The sequence below is a fragment of the Pseudophryne corroboree genome, chromosome 5 (genome assembly GCF_028390025.1).
Source record: "Pseudophryne corroboree isolate aPseCor3 chromosome 5, aPseCor3.hap2, whole genome shotgun sequence".
Lineage (NCBI taxonomy): Eukaryota > Metazoa > Chordata > Amphibia > Anura > Myobatrachidae > Pseudophryne > Pseudophryne corroboree.
The window spans coordinates 765,413,849-765,434,325 of NC_086448.1; the positions used below are offsets into that span (position 1 = coordinate 765,413,849).

Consider the following 20,477-nt stretch of genomic DNA (forward strand, 5'->3'; position numbering starts at 1 on the left):
ATTGTAAAAGAAAACACTGCTAACCAGTCCTACCTGTCCGCCACTTTCTTCCTTGCACAGGTCTATTGCAAATGCTAAGTCCATTGATGCAAAGACCGCATCTGCGTCTAGACTTTGTGACGCGAGGATAAGCTGCCGCAAACTTTCATACATCACGTGATCGAAAAACGCAAAATCGTGCCAGTTCACCTTGACGCAATACAAACAGAAAACATTTCAGCAATATGCATAAACTACAAAGTATCCTAGGAGACAGAAACAAAGATCAATACAAGAACCTTTCCCCAAGCCACCAGCCTGTTAAAATGTAATTGTGATATGTTACAGGATATACATGTAATTTAGGACGGTCTTTCTATAGTCACAGATGGAACATTATTCCATACAGAAAACCTGCAAAATGAGGATGAAAAAACGCCCACTTACTTTTCTGCCTAGTAGAACTTTGATAACTTGTCTGCTTAATGTGATTGGACATAATTCATTCTGCAGAAGGCACAGGCCGAGAATCCTGAAAAACAAGTCTTAGTTAAGCCCACGAGAACTCGAGCTCCAGTTACAGGTGTCTATATAAACCATAGAGCCGGCTGTATGCTCTGACAGTGGGTGAGATGTTAGTTTACCTGCCAATATTTCGGAAACAGTTTAATCGCGCTTCTGTGTTTTTGCCTGGCCTAGGAGTATAGAATCCTCTTTTGCCAGGCTGATAAAATAAGGGAGCGTTATCATCACCGTCATCTGTGTCGGTAAGCTCCATATCGACCACGCTGCGACTGGAACCATGACGTTTACGGTTTTCCTGAATCAATGAGCAATAAGTCGGTTACCATTAGGAAATAAAATCACACAATTTTATAGACACACTGCACTAACAGATACATACATATTACTAATTCACACCAGTCAACAGCCTGACAACTTACAGATTCTAAATAGGAGCAAGCTAAATCAAATCATTTTCTAGTACTCGCATAGCAAAACAAACTCAATGGCACTATAGCATACCTCACAGCCAGGGGCGTAGCCAGAATTTTGTGGGCCCCATAGCAACATATTGAAGGGGCCCCTGTCCATGTGCTTCTAGAGACACCGCTCCACAGCAGTTGTTAATGTTATGCCCCATAATAATACCCTAGTTTATTTTATGAACCATAGGAGTGCCCTAGTTCATGTTATGTCACATTGTAGGGCTGCCATTACACATTATGCAATAAAGTACCCCCAATTCACATTATGACACAGTGCCCCCAGTTCATATGCCACACTATAGTGCCTCCACTTCATATTTGGCACATTACAATGCCATGGTTCTTATTTAATGCCCTCCAGTTAATTTATACCACATTACAATGAGCAGGTCCAGGCTATGCCAAGAAATATTGCAGACCCCAAGGCAAAAGTATGTAAGGGCACCTATGTATCACCAAATGGGGAAAATTTTATGTAACACATGTAACTGTGACAGGGAAGGGCCACCTCTCAGCTCTGGGCCCCATAGCAGCTGCACTCCCTGCACCTATGGTAGCTACGCCCTTGTATATAACACATGTAACTGTGACAAAGAAGGTGTCCCCTTCTCAGCTCTGGGCCCCTTAGCAGCTGCACTCCCTGCACCTATGGCAGCTACACCCCTGTATAGAACATATAACTGTGACAGGGAAGGTGGCCCTTCTCAGCTCTGGGCCCCTATGCAGCTGCACTCCCTGCACCTATGGTAGCTACACCCCTGTATATAACATGTAACTGACAGGAAATGTGGGCCCCTCTCAGCTCTGGGCCCCATAACAGCTGCACTCTCTGCACCTATGGTAGCTACGCCCTGTATATAACACATGTAACTGTGACAGGGAAGGTGGCCCCTCTCAGCTCTGGGCCCCATAGCAGCTGCACTCCCTGCACCTATGGTAGCTACGCCCTTGTATATAACACATGTAACTGTGACAAAGAAGGTGTCCCCTTCTTAGCTCTGGGCCCCTTAGCAGCTGCACTCCCTGCACCTATGGCAGCTACACCCCTGTATATAACATAACTGTGACAGGGAAGGTGGCCCTTCTCAGCTCTGGGCCCCTATGCAGCTGCACTCCCTGCACCTATGGTAGCTACACCCCTGTATATAACATGTAACTGTGACAGGGAAGGTGGGCCCCTCTCAGCTCTGGGCCCTTTAGCAGCTGCACTCCCTGCACCTATGGTAGCTACGCCCTTGTATATAACACATGTAACTGTGGCAGGTAAGGTGGCCCCTCTCAGCTCTGGGCCCCATAGCTGCTGCACTCCCTGCACCTATGGTAGCTACACCCCTGTATACAACATGTAACTGTGACAGGGAAGATGGGCCCCTCTCAGCTCCTGGCCCCATAGCAGCTGCACTCCCTGCACCTATGGTAGCTACGCCCTTGCTCACAGCCAAACTCTTGGAAAATAAGAGACAACTTGGATACCTTACCCAGGTGGTTACCCTAGGACAGAAAGACATAACTAAAAATCAAATCCACAAAAGAAACGGCTCAGTAATAGCATACCTGCACTTTCTCAGATGAATCTAACAAGCCAAGGTCAAGAATACTGTCTGCTCCGTTTTCCCTAGAGAAATAAAGTTATTACTGTTACTTCATATAGACACTAATATAGAAAAGTTTCATTGCTTTAAGCCTGTATTTAAATTGGCGAAATAATGCCTGGCGATTTTACCTTCCGTGCGCTATAATCAGCTCCATAGCCTCATCCACTCGCGCTCTCAGGGAGTCCTCGCTGGCCAGCAGCAGTAGCAGTTGTGCAGGAGACAGTTCCAGCAACATTCCAGTAATTTTACTTGCAAATGCCTAGAGAGAAATAGTTCCAGTCAGATTAATGTGCGTCCTACAGATCAAACTCTGTTCACACGTGTTACCAAACAGACCATCCCAGGTATTATGCAGGTTTCCTACAGATCAACCCCACCTAATGCAAGCAATAGGACTAACAAACATGTGATGGAAGATCTATGGGAGAAGACAGTTCTAACACATTTGGGGGGTATTCAATTCTATCTAATGGACAGGAAAAAAAAAAAAACAGACACCCAACAGACTTTTCAGACAATTGAATATCCCCCACTTGAGTCTTAAGATACCAGGTTCCTCCACCACTCCCTACATCCCAGCGTAATGCTTTAGTGCCCCCCAGTGGGTGGTAGAAAACATAAAAATAAACAATGTCTGTGTGGAAGCGGTAAGTGAATTGCCCTTACTGGCTGCATGGCTTGTACACGTGGGTACAACCTCTCTCCAAGTGCCTGTCTATGAGCAGGAAGGGGGTCAGGGTCATCACTGGGGTTCCCCTCAGAGGCCGGCCTGAAAGGCCTCGTGTCTATAGACAGCTGTCTTCTGAAATCTCTAAAATAATAAAATTGTGTTACACACATAACATTGAACTGAAAAACAGAAGCAGAGTAAGTTCAGTGGTCTAGAAGCAGCAGCACAAACCTGTCTCTATCACGTCGAGAACCTGCTCGCAAACCGCTACTTCTTCGCATGTCTCTCTCTCTTTCCCGATCTCTCTCCCCCCGGTTTCTTAGTCTCTGCATTAAACCTTAACACACACATTAACCAATACAGTTATGCTTTCAAAGTATCATGCACACCAACCAGTTTTACTCACAGTAGAATTTGTGCAAAGAACTTAACATAAATCCACTTTAATTTGTTGGTCGTCAGCAGCATTATTGCAGCAGTTCCCTTGTAATGTAAGAGACCACTGTCACTATGGAGGAACACCTACATAGTAACCCACACGTGTCTAATGCTGTGGCATCAGCCAGGTGGGTTCTAATTTGGTAAGGTTGCTATGTAGGTGTATACTGTCCACAGGTTCTCCTCCATTAAATGGAGATTGTGGCAGACAATATATACTCTTATATAACTCCTTCCTGTTCAGAAATTAGGGGGTAGGTTTACTAAAGTTTCTAATGAAAGGTGGTGGTGTTGCTCATAGCAACCAATGACACTCAATTTCCTAGGATGAAATGAAAGCTAAAATCTTATTGGTTGCTATGGACAACCACAACGCTTTTCATTTTTATCCTAGGTTTCTTTCAGATCTATTGAAAAAACTATAGCTCTGCACAGGGGGAACATTTCTATTCCATTTATCCAATGGTCTATAATCCCATTATTAGAAATTTGGGCTACCGATCTGATATAACAATGTCTTGGAGCTCATCTTTGTGGTAACCTCTGAAATTCATAACTGGAGCCAGAATATCTTGATCTCGCCCAATTTGGTCACCCATGTGTGCCACCAATTTGTACTCCAATCCTATTACTTGAGCCAAGCTCCAGGATCAGCCCACATGTGGCCACCATAAACTCACAACTGTCCTTACTTGTATGTGTTCCTTTGTTGGCATTCTGGATACAATCTAGACTGGGCAGTTTCTCATTTGACAGAAATGCTTGTGCAATAGCCGTATAGAAGCTTCGGGCTACTCCACTACCCTCCCCTGGCTCGTCTTTGAAGGTGACCTTGACTCTGTGCACAGCCATTGGCGTTGTGGCGCATCTGCGGCCAAAATGATTGTTTAACTGCCTCATTGTCTGCTGAATAAGGAGATCTCGATCTCTGTCAACCTAGAACCCAAAACAAAAGATAGATGTGACCTTGATCATCATGCAGTATCAGACTTAGAATGTTACAGGTTTCCGACGCTCTCCCTGAAGGAATGAATAAAATCTAATACCACATATGCAGTGAATTCTAAATAGTTTTCTTTTACATAACCCAAGATGACTGGACCCCTACCTCCAACGTCAGATCTCTTGACTGCTGATTTCGAAGCTTCTCCATCTCGCGGCGGAACTTAGATTCTTTCACTTCAAAACCACCTAATTCTGTCAAAATCTATAAAAACAAAAAATATATATATAGTAATAATAAAAATTATAATAATAATAAAAAAGAAAAAACACTCTGAAAATGAAAAACTTACAGATCCAGGCTCTGCTCCGACATCCTCCATGAACACCCTGCCAAAGAGCTCAAGAGATAACCTCCACCTTCCTAAGAGCATATCATGAGATATCACCATGCCCATAAAACTGCACTGAGGCCTAGGGGGAAGAAAATCGTATTAGTAAATGGCTTACAACGATTACAAATAGAAGTAGCAACATAGTAACACTGTAGCTCTGCACTGAACAGAGCACAATGTTTGCCAAATGAAGCATTCACTTTAACTATAGGATGGGCACATGACGGAGGTACTGTATCCTGTAAGATGTACCTGAAAGACGTTAATGGAGGACCCTCGCTTTCCGTCAGTCCAATTTCAGCCAACAAGCTGCTCTTCAGCTGAGCTGCAAGATCATGCGCTGAAGGTCCAGGCTTCGAGTTGTCGGTGTCCTCGGGTGGCACGCTTAACTCTTCTGTTTCCTTCTGTCGGTTCTGCATACTCATCACATTTTTCAGGTTAGCTGCATAGGACATTTTGGTAGGCAGAACCTGCACAAAACAAATAGAGGAAAAAAGGTTTTTAAAATATGGATGACCTCCCCAGCACTTTAACCTGAACATTCTAGAAGGAAACGGAAAACATACTGAAGCAAGACTACATAATAGGACTGGCCTGAAACCTAAGACCATTATAGACATTGTGTGTCAGCATGAATTACCAGTTGAGTATTGACAATAAATGTCAATGCATTAGTACACTAAAGAGGGGCGATTTGTGTACTTGCCATTAAATCCCCTTTCCCAAGGCTAGGTGGACCTGTGCCATCACAGGTGGTGATAGTGTAGGTGATCCAGTGTTTTAAATATACTTTATGTAAAAAATGTTTTAACGAATTCTGTGTTCACTTAAATTGAATATTTGATACTTTCTAGATGTTCTGAACTGCCTGTCTTGATAAAGGTCCATAATTGGACCGAAACGTCGACTGATTGTTAACGGCATCATCCTTGAACATTATTAAACGAATTTGCACATCAATTGATTTCTAAGACTGATTTCTGCAAGAGTGCACCCACCACTTGGTGGTAGATGCGGTATATTTGTGGCCTGCTAGGTCATTGGGAGCACCCGCCTATATATCAACTGGAATTGATGAGAGTGCAGGATACCTTGTGGAGATTATATATATATATATATATATATATATATATATATATATATATATATATATATTACATACATACATATACATACACAAGCGGGCGGCACTCACGAGACTTGCAAGCAAGAATGATCAGACTGACAGCGTCTTTGTGTTCGCTGTTTCAGTCGTTTAAGACTTTTTTCAAGAACAAGTGTACAAGTGTGTGTGTGTGTATAAATATATATATATATATATATATATATACATACACACACACACACACACACACACACACACACACACACACACACACACACACAAAGTACAGCAAAAAAATTAAATCAAATCCACGGCTTGGAGAGCAGAAAAGTATACCACAAACCCCCAGTCTAAGAGAACTGAGGGGATGTAGTCAGTAGACCGCCGGTCACAATAACGGCACCTACTTCCCGCCCCCACACTATCCAGATGGTCGACATGCCGACCAACAGGGACTATTCCCACGATCACCACTGAGCCCGCAAGGGGCTTCCTTCTGCTTCACCCTGCCCCCCCCCCCATCACCCATCTAGGACTCTTCTGTCTCAAACATAAGAGCATCAGAGGTGGATCTAAACAGTTGTCCTGAAACAAAGCAAAGCACACATGATTGGGAATATTGAAGTCTTGGAAGCTGATCGCTCAGCCCATTTTCATCTTTGTCGTTCTCGACTAGGGACAAAGAAAACTCCTCTGAAGGTCTGAATGCTTTCAACACAGACCAAGAGAAAGAAACTGGAGCCCCTCAACGTGGGAGCATTAACTAACAAGTATCCTCTCCCCCCCTAAAGGTAGAGAGCAGTTACTCAAATTGAGATGTGCACCAGGCATGGGGGATAAGGTAAAAAGTAAATAATGCTGCAAGTGTAGAAAACAGACCTAAAATAAATAAATAATAATTAAAAAAAAACACCCCCAAAACACACCACATCTCCTTTCTAGTGGCCATATAACGCAATATGTAGGGTTAAAGGGAGAGAAGGACCTTCAGACCTAGTGTAGAGATCTAAAGTACTTGCACTTGTGATTCACTCTATATGTTTTGTTGCCTCACAACATGGAATTAAAATTGACTGTTTGAAGGTTTGCATCATTTCATTCATAGAACATGGCTACAACTTTGAAAAAAAAAATTTTTTTTTATTATTGTGAAGCAAACAACAAATAGGACAAAACAACCGAAAACTTCAGCGTGCATAACTTTTCACCCCCCTAAAGTTAGTACTTTGTAGAGCCACATTTTACGGCAATTACAGCTGCAAGTCGCTTTGGATAAGTCGCTACGAGCTTGCCACATCTTGCCACTGGGATTTTTGCCCATTCCTCAAGGCAAAACTGCTCCAGCTCTTTCATGTTGGATGGTTTCCGCTTGTGAACAAGTCTGGCCACAGATTCTCAATTGGATTGAGATCGAGGCTTTGACTAGGCCACTCCAACACATTTAAATGTTTCACCTTAAACCACTTTGTTGCTTTAGCAGTATGCTTTGGGTCATTGTCCTGCTGGAAGGTGAATTTCCGTCCCAGTCTCAAATAACAGGCAGACTGAAACAGGTTTTGCTCAAGAATTTCCCTGTATTTAGCACCATCCATCTTTCCCTCCTCTCAAATCAGTTTCCCAGTCCCTGCTGCTGAAAAACATCCCCACAGCATGATGCTGCCACCACCATGTTTCACTGTGGAGATGGTGTTCTTGGGGTGATGGGATGTGTTGGGTTTGTGCCAGACATAGCGTTTTCCTTGGTGGCCGAAAAAGTTACATTTTAGTCTCGTTTGACCAGAGCACCTTCCTCCATACATTTGGGAAGTCGTCCACATGCCTTTTGACAAACTCAAAACGTGCCTTCTTATTTTTAACACTAAGTAATGGCTTTTTTCTGGCCACTCTTCCATAAAGCCCAGCTCTATAAAGTGTACGGGTTATTGTGATCCCATGCGCCGATACACCAGTCTCTGCTGTGGAACTCTGCAGCTCCTTCAGGATTACCTTTGGTCTCTGTGCTGCCTCTTTGATTAATGCCCTCCTTGCCCGGTCTGTGAGTTTTGGTGTTCCTTCCATTTGAAGATGATGGATTTGATGGTGCCCCAGGGTATCCTCAAAGATTTGGATATTTGTTTATAACCCAACCCTGACTTGTACTTCTCAACAACTTTGTCCCTGACTTGTTTGGAGAGCTCCTTGGTCTTCATGGTGTGATGCCTCTTGCTTAGTGGTGTTGCAGCCTCTGGGGCCTTTCAAAAAGGTGTGTTTATACTGACAGATCATGTAACACTTAGATTGCACAAAGGTGGACTTCAAGTCGCTAATTATGTGACTTCTGAAGGTAATTGGTTGCACCAGAACTTTTGAAGGGCCCTATTGCAAAGGGGGTGAATACATATGCACATGCCAATTTTCAATTTAAAAAAAAAAAAAAAAAAAAAAAAATTTTATATATATATATATATATATATATATATATATATATATATGTATGTATGTATGTATGTATGTGTGTATGTGTGTATGTGTGTATGTGTGTATGTGTGTATATATATATATATATATATATATATATATATATATATATATATATACCAATGCATACAAGGTCCCTGGCACTCCGGACTTACGTACAACTTGCTCCGGTGCCCTCCCTGCAGATCAATATCTGTACATATATCCTTTGTATGGGCGGCACTCAGAGACTTTCACCTGGCAAGTTAACGTAAGTCCGGAGTGCCAGGGACCTTGTATGCATTGGAATATATGGACACAGCGCACCGCTGCGGTGGGTAAGTTCGCTGGTACCATCCCACGGCACCCGGCAGTGTTTCCCTCCACAGTTCATCATTTTTTTGCACTAATCTGCACTTGCACTTTTTGGTGATTCCCGCAGAGGAATTACATATAGCACTTTGTAAATGGGCACAGTAGCACTTTAGTTTTTTCACTCGTTTACATACTAATATAGCAAATTGAAGGCATATCGGATTAATTATGGCTACTTCAACCGGTGAAGATGACTTCACATCATTCCTCATGAAATGTGATAACTATGAGACATTAAGCTTTTCCGACATAGACGCTGACAAAATTCTGCATAAGGATACTGCACTGACAGAGGAGCTTATTGAGTCCAATACAGAGATATACAAGGAACTATATAAGTTGAAGAAAAGAGAAATTGATTTCTTATACCATAGTCGGACACTTTCTGATTATTTCAGAGCCAAACAAATTCCCCGTGGCTTCAGGGTACATAACATCCCCACGATAGGCAGGCATAACACCAGCTTCTGCAAACGGTGGATATCCATCCTGAACAAATGTTCCATGGACTTAATTTTATTGGTAATTGAAGAGTCTACTAAAGAATGGAACCTAACTAAAGAAAAGATTACCATCTTTGAGCACGAGCACCTTAACACATTAAGTCTGGATAAGGGGTTAAATTGGATGTCCAAACTGAAGGAACAGACGGAGGCCTACAAAAATTATCTGTTGCGTTATAACAAAGAGAAGCACAGAAAAGTTCAGACCGATTATGCTCAACACAGAGTTTATAATTGGTTACATCAAACCCCTAACTCTTACAGAACAAGACAGAATTCGCAGACTTATAAAAAACCCCCAAAGGGTAAGATTCTCCAGTACATCGGCCAGCGAAGGGGTAGGTACCGGGGGTTCCGGTATGAATGGTCGACCATGTTATGGTCGACAGTCATTAGGTCGACCACTATTGGTCGACATTGACATGGTCGACACATGAAAATGGTCGATACATGAAAGGTCGACACATGAAAAGGTCGACATGAGTTTTTTAACTTTTTTTGGTGTCGTTTTTTGCGTAAAGTGACTGGGAACCCCAATTAGTGCACCGCTTCGCTCGCCATGCTTCGGGCATGGTGCCTTCGTTCCGCTGCCGATTCGCTCGGCACAGATTACCGTTCAAATCGTAGTCCATGTGGATCGTAAAGTATGGAAAAGTTCCCCAAAAGAAAAAAAAAAAAAGAATAAAAAACTCATGTCGACCTTTTCATGTGTCGACCATTTTCACGTGTCGACCATGTGTCCATGCCGACCATGTCAATGTCTACCAATAGTGGTCGACCTAATGACTGTCGACCATAACATGGTCGACCATGTGAACGGATACCCGTACCGGGACGGAATTGACCGCCAAAGGACGAGGCCAACGCGCAGGGGTGGACAATCGCAAAGAAAAAATAAGAATTTACTTACCGATAATTCTATTTCTCGGAGTCCGTAGTGGATGCTGGGGTTCCTGAAAGGACCATGGGGAATAGCGGCTCCGCAGGAGACAGGGCACAAAAAAGTAAAGCTTTTACCAGATCAGGTGGTGTGCACTGGCTCCTCCCCCTATGACCCTCCTCCAGACTCCAGTTAGGTACTGTGCCCGGACGAGCGTACACAATAAGGGAGGCAATTTGAATCCCGGGTAAGACTCATACCAGCCACACCAATCACACCGTACAACTTGTGATCTAAACCCAGTTAACAGTATGATAACAGAAAGAGCCTCTTAAAGATGGCTCCTTAACAATATAACCCGAATTTGTTAACAATAACTATGTACAGTATTGCAGATAATCCGCACTTGGGATGGGCGCCCAGCATCCACTACGGACTCCGAGAAATAGAATTATCGGTAAGTAAATTCTTATTTTCTCTATCGTCCTAAGTGGATGCTGGGGTTCCTGAAAGGACCATGGGGATTATACCAAAGCTCCCAAACGGGCGGGAGAGTGCGGATGACTCTGCAGCACCGAATGAGAGAATTCCAAGTCCTCTTTTGCCAGGGTATCAAATTTGTAGAATTTTACAAACGTGTTTTCCCCCGACCACGTAGCTGCTCGACAGAATTGTAATGCCGAGACCCCTCGGGCAGCCGCCCAAGATGAGCCCACCTTCCTTGTGGAATGGGCCTTAACAGATTTAGGCTGTGGCAGGCCTGCCACAGAATGAGCAAGTTGAATTGTGTTACAAATCCAACGAGCAATCGTCTGCTTAGAAGCAGGGGCACCCAACTTGTTGGGTGCATATAGTATCAACAGCGAGTCAGATTTTCTGACTTCAGCCGTCCTTGAAATGTATATTTTTAAGGCTCTGACAACGTCCAACAACTTGGAGTCCTCCAAGTCGCCAGTGGCCGCAGGCACCACAATAGGTTGGTTCAGGTGAAACGCTGATACCACCTTAGGGAGAAAATGCGGACGAGTCCTCAGTTCTGCCCTATCCGAATGGAAGATTAGATAAGGGCTTTTATAAGATAAAGCCGCCAATTCAGATACTCTCCTGGCGGAAGCCAGGGCCAGTAACATAGTCACTTTCCATGTGAGATATTTAAAATCCACCTTTTTCAATGGTTCAAACCAATGGGATTTGAGGAAATCTAAAACTACATTTAGATCCCACGGTGCCACCGGAGGCACCACAGGAGGCTGTATATGCAGTACTCCTTTAACAAAAGTCTGTACCTCAGGAACTGAGGCCAATTCTTTTTGGAAGAATATTGACAGGGCCGAAATTTGAACCTTAATAGATCTCAATTTGAGACCCATAGACAATCCTGATTGTAGGAAATGTAGGAAACGACCCAGTTGAAATTCCTCCGTCGGAACACTCCGATCCTCGCACCACGCGACATATTTTCGCCAAATGCGGTGATAATGTTTCGCGGTGACTTCCTTCCTTGCCTTAATCAAGGTAGGAATGACTTCTTCTGGAATGCCTTTCCCTTTTAGGATCTGGCGTTCAACCGCCATGCCGTCAAACGCAGCCGCGGTAAGTCTTGAAAGAGACAGGGACCCTGTTGTAGCAGGTCCCTTCTCAGAAGTAGAGGGCACGGGTCGTCCGTGACCAACTCTTGAAGTTCCGGGTACCAAGTCCTTCTTGGCCAATCCGGAGCCACTAGTATTGTTCTTACTCCTCCTCACCGTATAATCTTCAATACCTTTGGTATGAGAGGCAGAGGAGGAAACACATATACTGATTTGTACACCCAAGGTGTTACCAGTGCGTCCACAGCTATTGCCTGTGGATCTCTTGACCTGGCGCAATACTTGTCCAGTTTCTTGTTGAGGCGAGACGCCATCATGTCTACCATTGGTCTTTCCCAACAGTTTATTAGCATGTGGAAGACTTCTGGATGAAGACCCCCCTCTCTCGGGTGAATATCGTGTCTGCTGAGGAAGTCTGCTTCCCAGTTGTCCACGCCCGGGAAGAACACTGCTGACAGTGCTATTACGTGATTCTCCGCCCAGCGAAGAATCTTGGCAGCTTCTGCCATTGCACTCCTGCTTCTTGTGCCGCCCTGTCTGTTTACATGGGCGACCGCCGTGATGTTGTCCGACTGAATCAACACCGGTTTTCCTTGCAGGAGTGGTTCCGCCTGGCTTAGAGCATTTTAGATTGCTCTTAGTACCAGAATGTTTATGTGAAGAGACTTTTCCAGGTTCGTCCATACCCCCTGGAAGTTTCTTCCTTGTGTGACTGCTCCCCAACCTCTCAGGCTGGCGTCCGTGGTCACCAGGATCAAATCCTGTATGCCGAATCTGCGGCCCTCCAATAGATGAGCCTTTTGCAACCACCACAGAAGATATACCCTTGTCCTTGGCGACAGGGTTATTCGCAGGTGCATCTGAGGATGCGACCCTGACCATTTGTCCAACAGATCCCTTTGGAAAATTCTTGCATGGAATCTGCCGAATGGAATTGCTTCGTAAAAAGCCACCATTTTTCCCAGGACTCTTGTGCATTGATGTACAGACACCTTTCCTGGTTTTAGGAGGTTCCTGACAGGTCGGATAACTCCTTGGCTTTTTCCTCGGGAAGAAAAACCTTTTTCTGAACCGTGTCCAGAATCATCCCTAGGAACAGCAGACGTATCGTCGGAAAACAGCTGCGATTCTTGGAATATTTAGAATCCAGTCGTGCCGTCGAAGAACTACTTTAGATAGTGCTCTTCCGACCTCCAACTGTTCTCTGGAACTTGCCCTTTTTAGGTCGTGCAAGTAAGGGATAATTTAGATGCCTTTTTTCTTTGAAGAAACATCTTTTCGGCCATTACCTTGGTAAAAAGGCCCGGGGTGCCGTGGATAATTCAAACGGCATCGTCTGAAACTGATATTGACAGTTCTGTACCACGAACCAGAGGTACCCTTGATGAGAAGGACAAAATTTGGACATGGAGGTAATCCTTGATGTCCAGGGACACCATATAGTCCCCTTTTTTCCGGTTCGCTATCACTGCTCTGAGTGACTTTATCTCGATTTGAACCTTTTATGTAAGTGTTCAAAACATTTTAGATTTAGACTATGTGTCACCAAGCCGTCTGGCTTCAGTACCACAATATAGTGTGGAAAAATAATACCCTTTTCCTTGTCGTAGGAGGGGTACTTTGATTATCACCTGCTGGATATACAGCTTGTGAATTGTTTCCAATGCTGCCTCCCTGTCGGAGGGAGCCGTTGGTAAAGCAGACTTCAGGAACCTGCGAGGAGAAGATGTCTCGACTCTCCAATCTTTACCCCTGGGATAATACTCGTACGATCTAGGGGTCAACTTGCGAGTGATCCCACTGCGCCCTGAGACTCTTGAGACTACCCCCCCACCTTGAGTCCGCTTGCACGGCCCCAGCGTCATGCTGAGGACTTGGCAGACGCGGTGGAGGGCTTCTTTTCCTGGGAAAGGGCTGCCTGCTGCAGTCTACTTCCCTTACCTCTATGTCTGGGCAGATATGACTGGCCTTTTGCCTGCATGCCCTCATGGGAAAGGAAAGATTGAGGCTGAAAAGACGGTGTCTTTTTTAGCTGAGATGTAACTTGGGGTAAAAAAGGTTGGATTTCCCAGCTGTTGCTGTGGTCCCCAGGTCCGATGGACCGACCCCCAAATAACTCCTTCCCTTTATACAGCAATACTTCCATCTGCCGTATGGGATCTGTATCACCTGACCACTGTCGTGTCCCTGACATCTTCTGGGAGATCTGGACAACGCACTTATCTTGATGCCAGAGAGCAAATATCCCTCTGTGCATCTCACATACATATATATAGAATGCATCCTATTAAATGCTCTACATGAATAAAATATTTTCAGTCAGGGAATCCGACCAAGCCAACCCAGCACTGCATCTCCAGGCTGATGGCGATCGCTGGTCGCAGTATAACCACCGTATGTGTGTATATACTTTTTAGGATATTTTTCCAGCTTCCTATCAGCTGGCTCCTTGAGGGCGGCCGTATCTGGAGACGGTAACGCCACTTGATAAGCGTGTGAGCGCCTTATCACCCTAAGGGGTGTTTCCCAACGTACCCTAATTTCTGGCGGGAAAGGGTATAACGCCAATATTTGCTATCGGGGTAACCCTACGCATCATCACACACTTCATTTTATTTTATCTGATTCAGGAAAAACTACAGGTAGTTTTTTCCACTCCCACATAATACCCTTTCTTGTGGTACTTGTAGTATCAGAAACACGTAACACCTCCTTCATTGCCCTTAACGTGTGGCCCTAATGAGAAATACGTTTGTTTATTCACCGTCGACACTGTATTCAGTGTCCGTGTCTGTGTCTGTGTCGACCGACTGAGGTAAATGGGCGTTTTTAAAACCCCTGACGGTGTTTCTGAGACGCCTGGACCGGTCCTAATAGATTGTCGGCCGTCTCATGTCGTCAACCGACCTTGCAGCGTGTTGACATTCTCACGTAATTCTCTAAATAAGCCATCCATTCCGGTGTCGACTCCCTAGAGAGTGACATCACCATTACAGGCAATTTCTCCGCCTCCTCACCAACATCGTCCTCATACATGTCGACACACACGTACCGACACACAGCACACACACCGGGAATGCTCTGACAGAGGACAGGACCCACTAGCCCTTTGGGGAGACAGAGGGAGAGTCTGCCAGCACACACCAAAAACGCTATAATTATATAGGGACAACCTTATATAAGTGTTTCTCCCTTATAGCATCTTTTATATATATACAATATCGCCAAAATCAGTGCCCCCCCTCTCTGTTTTAACCCTGTTTCTGTAGTGCAGTGCAGGGGAGAGCCTGGGAGCCTTCTCTCCAGCTTTTCTGTGAGAGAAAATGGCGCTGTGTGCTGAGGAGATAGGCCCCGCCCCTTTTACGGCGGGCTCGTCTCCCGCTATTTTTGAAGTTAGGCAGGGGTTAAATATCTCCATATAGCCTCTGTGGGCTATATGCGAGGTATTTTTTGCCTCTAATAAGGTTTTTATTTGCCTCTCAGAGCGCCCCCCCCAGCGCTCTGCACCCTCAGTGACTGTTGTGTGAAGTGTGCTGAGAGGAAAATGGCGCACAGCTGCAGTGCTGTGCGCTACCTTTATGAAGACTCAGGAGTCTTCAGCCGCCGATTTTGGACCTCTTCTCTCTTCAGCGTCTGCAAGGGGGCCGGCGGCGCGGCTCCGGTGACCATCCAGGCTGTACCTGTGATCGTCCCTCTGGAGCTAGTGTCCAGTAGCCAAGCAGCAAATCCACTCTGCACGCAGGTGAGTTCACTACTTCTCCCCTAAGTCCCTCGTTGCAGTGATCCTGTTGCCAGCAGGACTCACTGTAAAGTAAAAAACCTAAGCTAAACTTTCTCTAAGCAGCTCTTTAGGAGAGCCACCTAGATTGCACCCTTCTCGTTCGGGCACAAAATCTAACTGGAGTCTGGAGGAGGGTCATAGGGGGAGGAGCCAGTGCACACCACCTGATCTGGTAAAAGCTTTACTTTTTTGTGCCCTGTCTCCTGCGGAGCCGCTATTCCCCATGGTCCTTTCAGGATCCCCAGCATCCACTTAGGACGATAGAGAAACAAAGGGGAAGACCACGCAAATACAAGTAGACACCATTTTTAACTTGTCCAGTCAGGCTCTTACAGAATCTGAGAAAAGCCTTTTAGCCAAAGGTTTATCATTTATTCCAACAAATAGAGCAGACAAGTTTAAATGGAAAATTGAATCCTACAAATTGAACAGGACACTTAAACTAAAGGAACATTTCTCTAAACAACCTGTTAAACCTACATCTAGACAATTGCCTGAGAGGATCCAACATTTGGGTCCCCGTTCAAATTTTGACCCACAGTCCTTTAATCCTACGCTGAAAACGTTCCACCGTCTCTTAGAGGACAGTTTAACCATTACGGATAAGCCAACCAGATACAATCTATCCAGAGATGAGAGGACGGCGCTGAAAGGTCTACAGTCCCGGAAGGACATTATTATCCGCGCAGCGGACAAAGGTGGCTCTATGGTTGTCCAGGATACAACAGCTGATCTTCAAGAGTGCGAACGGTTATTATCTGATATGTCAACCTATGTCAAACTGGAGGGTGACCCGACATCTATCTTCAAACAAGAGGTGGACAATATTCTGAAACAGGCTTTGTCACAGGGACTCCTATCACAGACTTTAGTGGACAAACTAACCACAGCTTTCCCGGTAATTCCCATCTTTTATACATTGCCAAAGGTCCACAAGGACGCACAGAGGCCACCGGGTAGACCAATCATCTCAGCCCGGGGGTCTGTGTGTGAACCAGTGGCGATCTTTCTTGACGCATTTTTACAACCTTGTATACAAAATACTTTTACACATCTGAAAGACTAGCACTTTACTCAGCAAATTTGCACAAGTACAGGAGGTTCCGGAAGGGTCGACACTGGTGACATTGGATGTCACCAGTTTATACACATGCATCCCGCACAAGGCAGGTGTGGAATCTGTACGTAAGTTGATATTTGGTAACGCACTTTACCAGGGGCCCGACATTGATTTATTTTTAACCTGGTTATTATTTACTTTAGAGCATAATTATTTTATGTTCAATGGTATGTTTTACGAACAGGTTACGGGCTGTGCAATGGGGTCTTCAGTGGTCCCCCTCTTTTGCAAATGGCTACATGTGGGACATTGAAAAAGGTATTTTCTTTGAGGATCAAGGTATTGCTGACGCGCTGTTTATTTATTACCGCTATATCGATGATTTGTTGATTTTTTGGAAAGAGGATATGGAGAAATTAGAGGCTATCATTAAAATCCAAAATCTATCTACTAGCCCCATTAAATTTACAATGACGAGCAATACTAGTGAAATTTGTTTCTTGGATATCAACATACAGATTAGGAACAACCAAATACATACGTCATTGTACACGAAACCCACAGATCGTAACACGATCCTACACGCTGATAGTTTCCATCCCAAAAATACTATTCGTGGGTTGCCTTACTCACAAGTTTGTTCGAGTATGTAGAACGAACAGTGATCAAGACACGACATTAAGGCAACTTGATAATATGATGGAAAAATTTAGGGTAAGAGGATATTCCTTGGGGGAATTGAAAAAAGCCCGTGATAAAGCCTTAAAGGTGACTCAACAGAACCCTATTGGTAAATTATCTGTTAATAATAATAAAAAAATGAATGATACCATTGTTTGGGTAAATAAATACAACGTGCAGAGTCCCCAAACATCACGTAAAGCTAAGGAATTGTGGCATATGGTGAGCATGGACCCCGAGCTAAAATGCTTCCATAAAACCAGGTTGATGCCTAGTTACTCACGGGGAAGGAATTTAAAGGACCTGTTGGTCAAAACTGATGTGACCGGCTTTTTGGAACCTACCGCACCAACGAATCTTCCTTAGCCGTAAAAATGGGTGTCACAAATGCCTGGGCTGTACTACGTGCTCGTACATGCTGGTAGGGGATTCTATTCCTCATCCACACACAGGCAAACGATTTAACATCAAATGGCCCCTCACGTGCACGAGTCGTTTTGTAATCTACGTTATAGTATGCCCATACGGCTTATACTACGTAGGCAAAACTGAGTGTCAACTCAAGGTCCGGCTCACTCAGCATAGATCGGCCATACGTAATGCCCTCATAGCTGGCACAAGCGAACAGCCGGTAGCGCGGCACTTTGTGCAAGCCAGACATAGTTTAGCCAGCTTAAAATATAAAGCAATTGATTGTGTGCCAGCTTCCCGTCGGGGCGGGAATCGGGGCAAAAAGCTGTTACAGCTTGAGTCCCGATGGATCTTTAGGTTGGATTGCCTAGCCCCGAAAGGTTTAAATGAAACCCTTGGATTATCTCATTTTTTATAAAGTAGTCCCATTAGACTCATTTTACATGAATTCATATGAATATATTATACTAAAATAAGCAACGTATCTGGGTCAGTTTAATAATATAAATAATAAATAATTAAGAGAGTATATAAATATGTGACGTTCAGCCACTAGATGGCAGCAGTTCCACGCAGTAGGTCAGGTTTGCTAGTATACAAAAAATACATACATTATCATTTTTCACATGGATGATGATATCATTTCCGTTACTAGATTTAGTTTTAATTGATTGTATTACTTAACATACTTGAAGGTGCTTTTCAAACGCTTTTTTTAAACGTGTTTTATTATTTCACTGTCACTTACATGTTTAATATGTTTATCGCGGTATTTATTTATATACTGTATTTTGCACAATAAAATGTTTGCTTGATGCTTGAGAGATGAGGTACTTAGATGCCTTCCCAAAATGCTATTGCGCTTTGTACGTTTTACAATATACACTGTTTTCTTCACAGTGTGTTCCCATGACAACCGGAGCCGGGCGGGTGACGTCACTTCTGGCGCGACCGGAAGTGCCACTGCGGGACGCCGGCCGGGAGCGTGGGACACACTCTGGTTTGCACAGGAGGGTCACAGGTCTGTTTTCTTATAAATATCACTGTTTGCTTAATTGTCTGAGGAAGGGGATAATACCCCGAAACGTAACCATTAAATTGGCCCAGTGGGGTCTTTTTTGCACTTAACTTGCCTGGTGAAAGTCTGAGTGCCGCCCATACAAAGGGGATATATATATATATATATATATATATATATATATATATATATATATATATATATATATATATATAATAAGATTTTACTTACCGATAAATCTATTTCTCGGAGTCCGTAGTGGATGCTGGGGTTCCTGAAAGGACCATGGGGAATAGCGGCTCCGCAGGAGACAGGGCACAAAAAGTAAAGCTTTTCCAGATCAGGTGGTGTGCACTGGCTCCTCCCCCTATGACCCTCCTCCAGACTCCAGTTAGGTACTGTGCCCGGACGAGCGTACACAATAAGGGAGGATTTTGAATCCCGGGTAAGACTCATACCAGCCACACCAATCACACCGTACAACTTGTGATCTAAACCCAGTTAACAGTATGATAACAGCGGAGCCTCTGAAAGATGGCTTCCTTCAACAATAACCCGAATTTGTTAACAATAACTATGTACAATTATTGCAGATAATCCGCACTTGGGATGGGCGCCCAGCATCCACTACGGACTCCGAGAAATAGATTTATCGGTAAGTAAAATCTTATTTTCTCTATCGTCCTAGTGGATGCTGGGGTTCCTGAAAGGACCATGGGGATTATACAAAAGCTCCCAAACGGGCGGGAGAGTGCGGATGACTCTGCAGCACCGAATGAGAGAACTCCAGGTCCTCCTTAGCCAGAGTATCAAATTTGTAAAATTTTACAAACGTGTTCTCCCCTGACCACGTAGCTGCTCGGCAAAGTTGTAATGCCGAGACCCCTCGGGCAGCCGCCCAAGATGAGCCCACCTTCCTTGTGGAGTGGGCCTTTACAGATTTAGGCTGTGGCAGGCCTGCCACAGAATGTGCAAGTTGGATTGTGCTACAGATCCAACGAGCAATCGTCTGCTTAGACGCAGGAGCACCCATCTTGTTGGGTGCATACAATATAAACAACGAGTCAGATTTTCTGACTCCAGCTGTCCTTGCAATATATATTTTTAATGCTCTGACAACGTCCAGTAACTTGGAGTCCTCCAAGTCACTTGTAGCCGCAGGCACTACAATAGGCTGGTTCAGATGAAATGCTGACACCACCTTAGGGAGAAAATGCGGACGAGTCCGCAGTTCTGCCCTGTCCGAATGGAAAATCAGATATGGGCTTTTGTAAGATAAAGCTGCCAGTTCTGACACTCTCCTGGCCGAAGCCAGGGCTAGAAGCATGGTCACTTTCCATGTGAGATATTTCAAATCCACCTTTTTTAGTGGTTCAAACCAATGAGATTTTAGAAAATCCAAAACCACATTGAGATCCCACGGTGCCACTGGAGGCACCACAGGAGGCTGTATATGCAGCACTCCCTTAACAAAGGTCTGGACTTCAGGGACTGAAGCCAATTCTTTTTGAAAGAAAATCGACAGGGCCGAAATTTGAACCTTAATAGATCCCAATTTGAGACCCATAGACAATCCTGATTGCAGGAAATGTAGGAATCGACCCAGTTGAAATTCCTCCGTCGGAGCACT

The 20,477-nt window shown here is 44.4% G+C and overlaps 1 protein-coding gene across 9 annotated transcripts in view; it reads right to left on the reverse strand.

The window, feature by feature from the left end:
• Nucleotides 1-20,477, reverse strand: part of UBR5 (ubiquitin protein ligase E3 component n-recognin 5) — a 253,650-nt gene that overhangs the window by 5,492 nt on the left and 227,681 nt on the right. For all 9 annotated transcript variants that reach the window (XM_063924221.1, XM_063924220.1, XM_063924222.1 and 6 more), the window contains 11 exons: nucleotides 5,261-5,478; nucleotides 4,967-5,087; nucleotides 4,780-4,878; nucleotides 4,364-4,607; nucleotides 3,465-3,570; nucleotides 3,230-3,374; nucleotides 2,692-2,822; nucleotides 2,523-2,583; nucleotides 624-799; nucleotides 427-511; nucleotides 34-189 (listed from right to left, as the gene is read on the reverse strand). In XM_063924221.1, coding sequence (XP_063780291.1) covers nucleotides 34-189; nucleotides 427-511; nucleotides 624-799; nucleotides 2,523-2,583; nucleotides 2,692-2,822; nucleotides 3,230-3,374; nucleotides 3,465-3,570; nucleotides 4,364-4,607; nucleotides 4,780-4,878; nucleotides 4,967-5,087; nucleotides 5,261-5,478 — 1,542 coding nt within the window. The remainder of the gene's footprint in view (nucleotides 1-33; nucleotides 190-426; nucleotides 512-623; nucleotides 800-2,522; nucleotides 2,584-2,691; nucleotides 2,823-3,229; nucleotides 3,375-3,464; nucleotides 3,571-4,363; nucleotides 4,608-4,779; nucleotides 4,879-4,966; nucleotides 5,088-5,260; nucleotides 5,479-20,477) is intronic.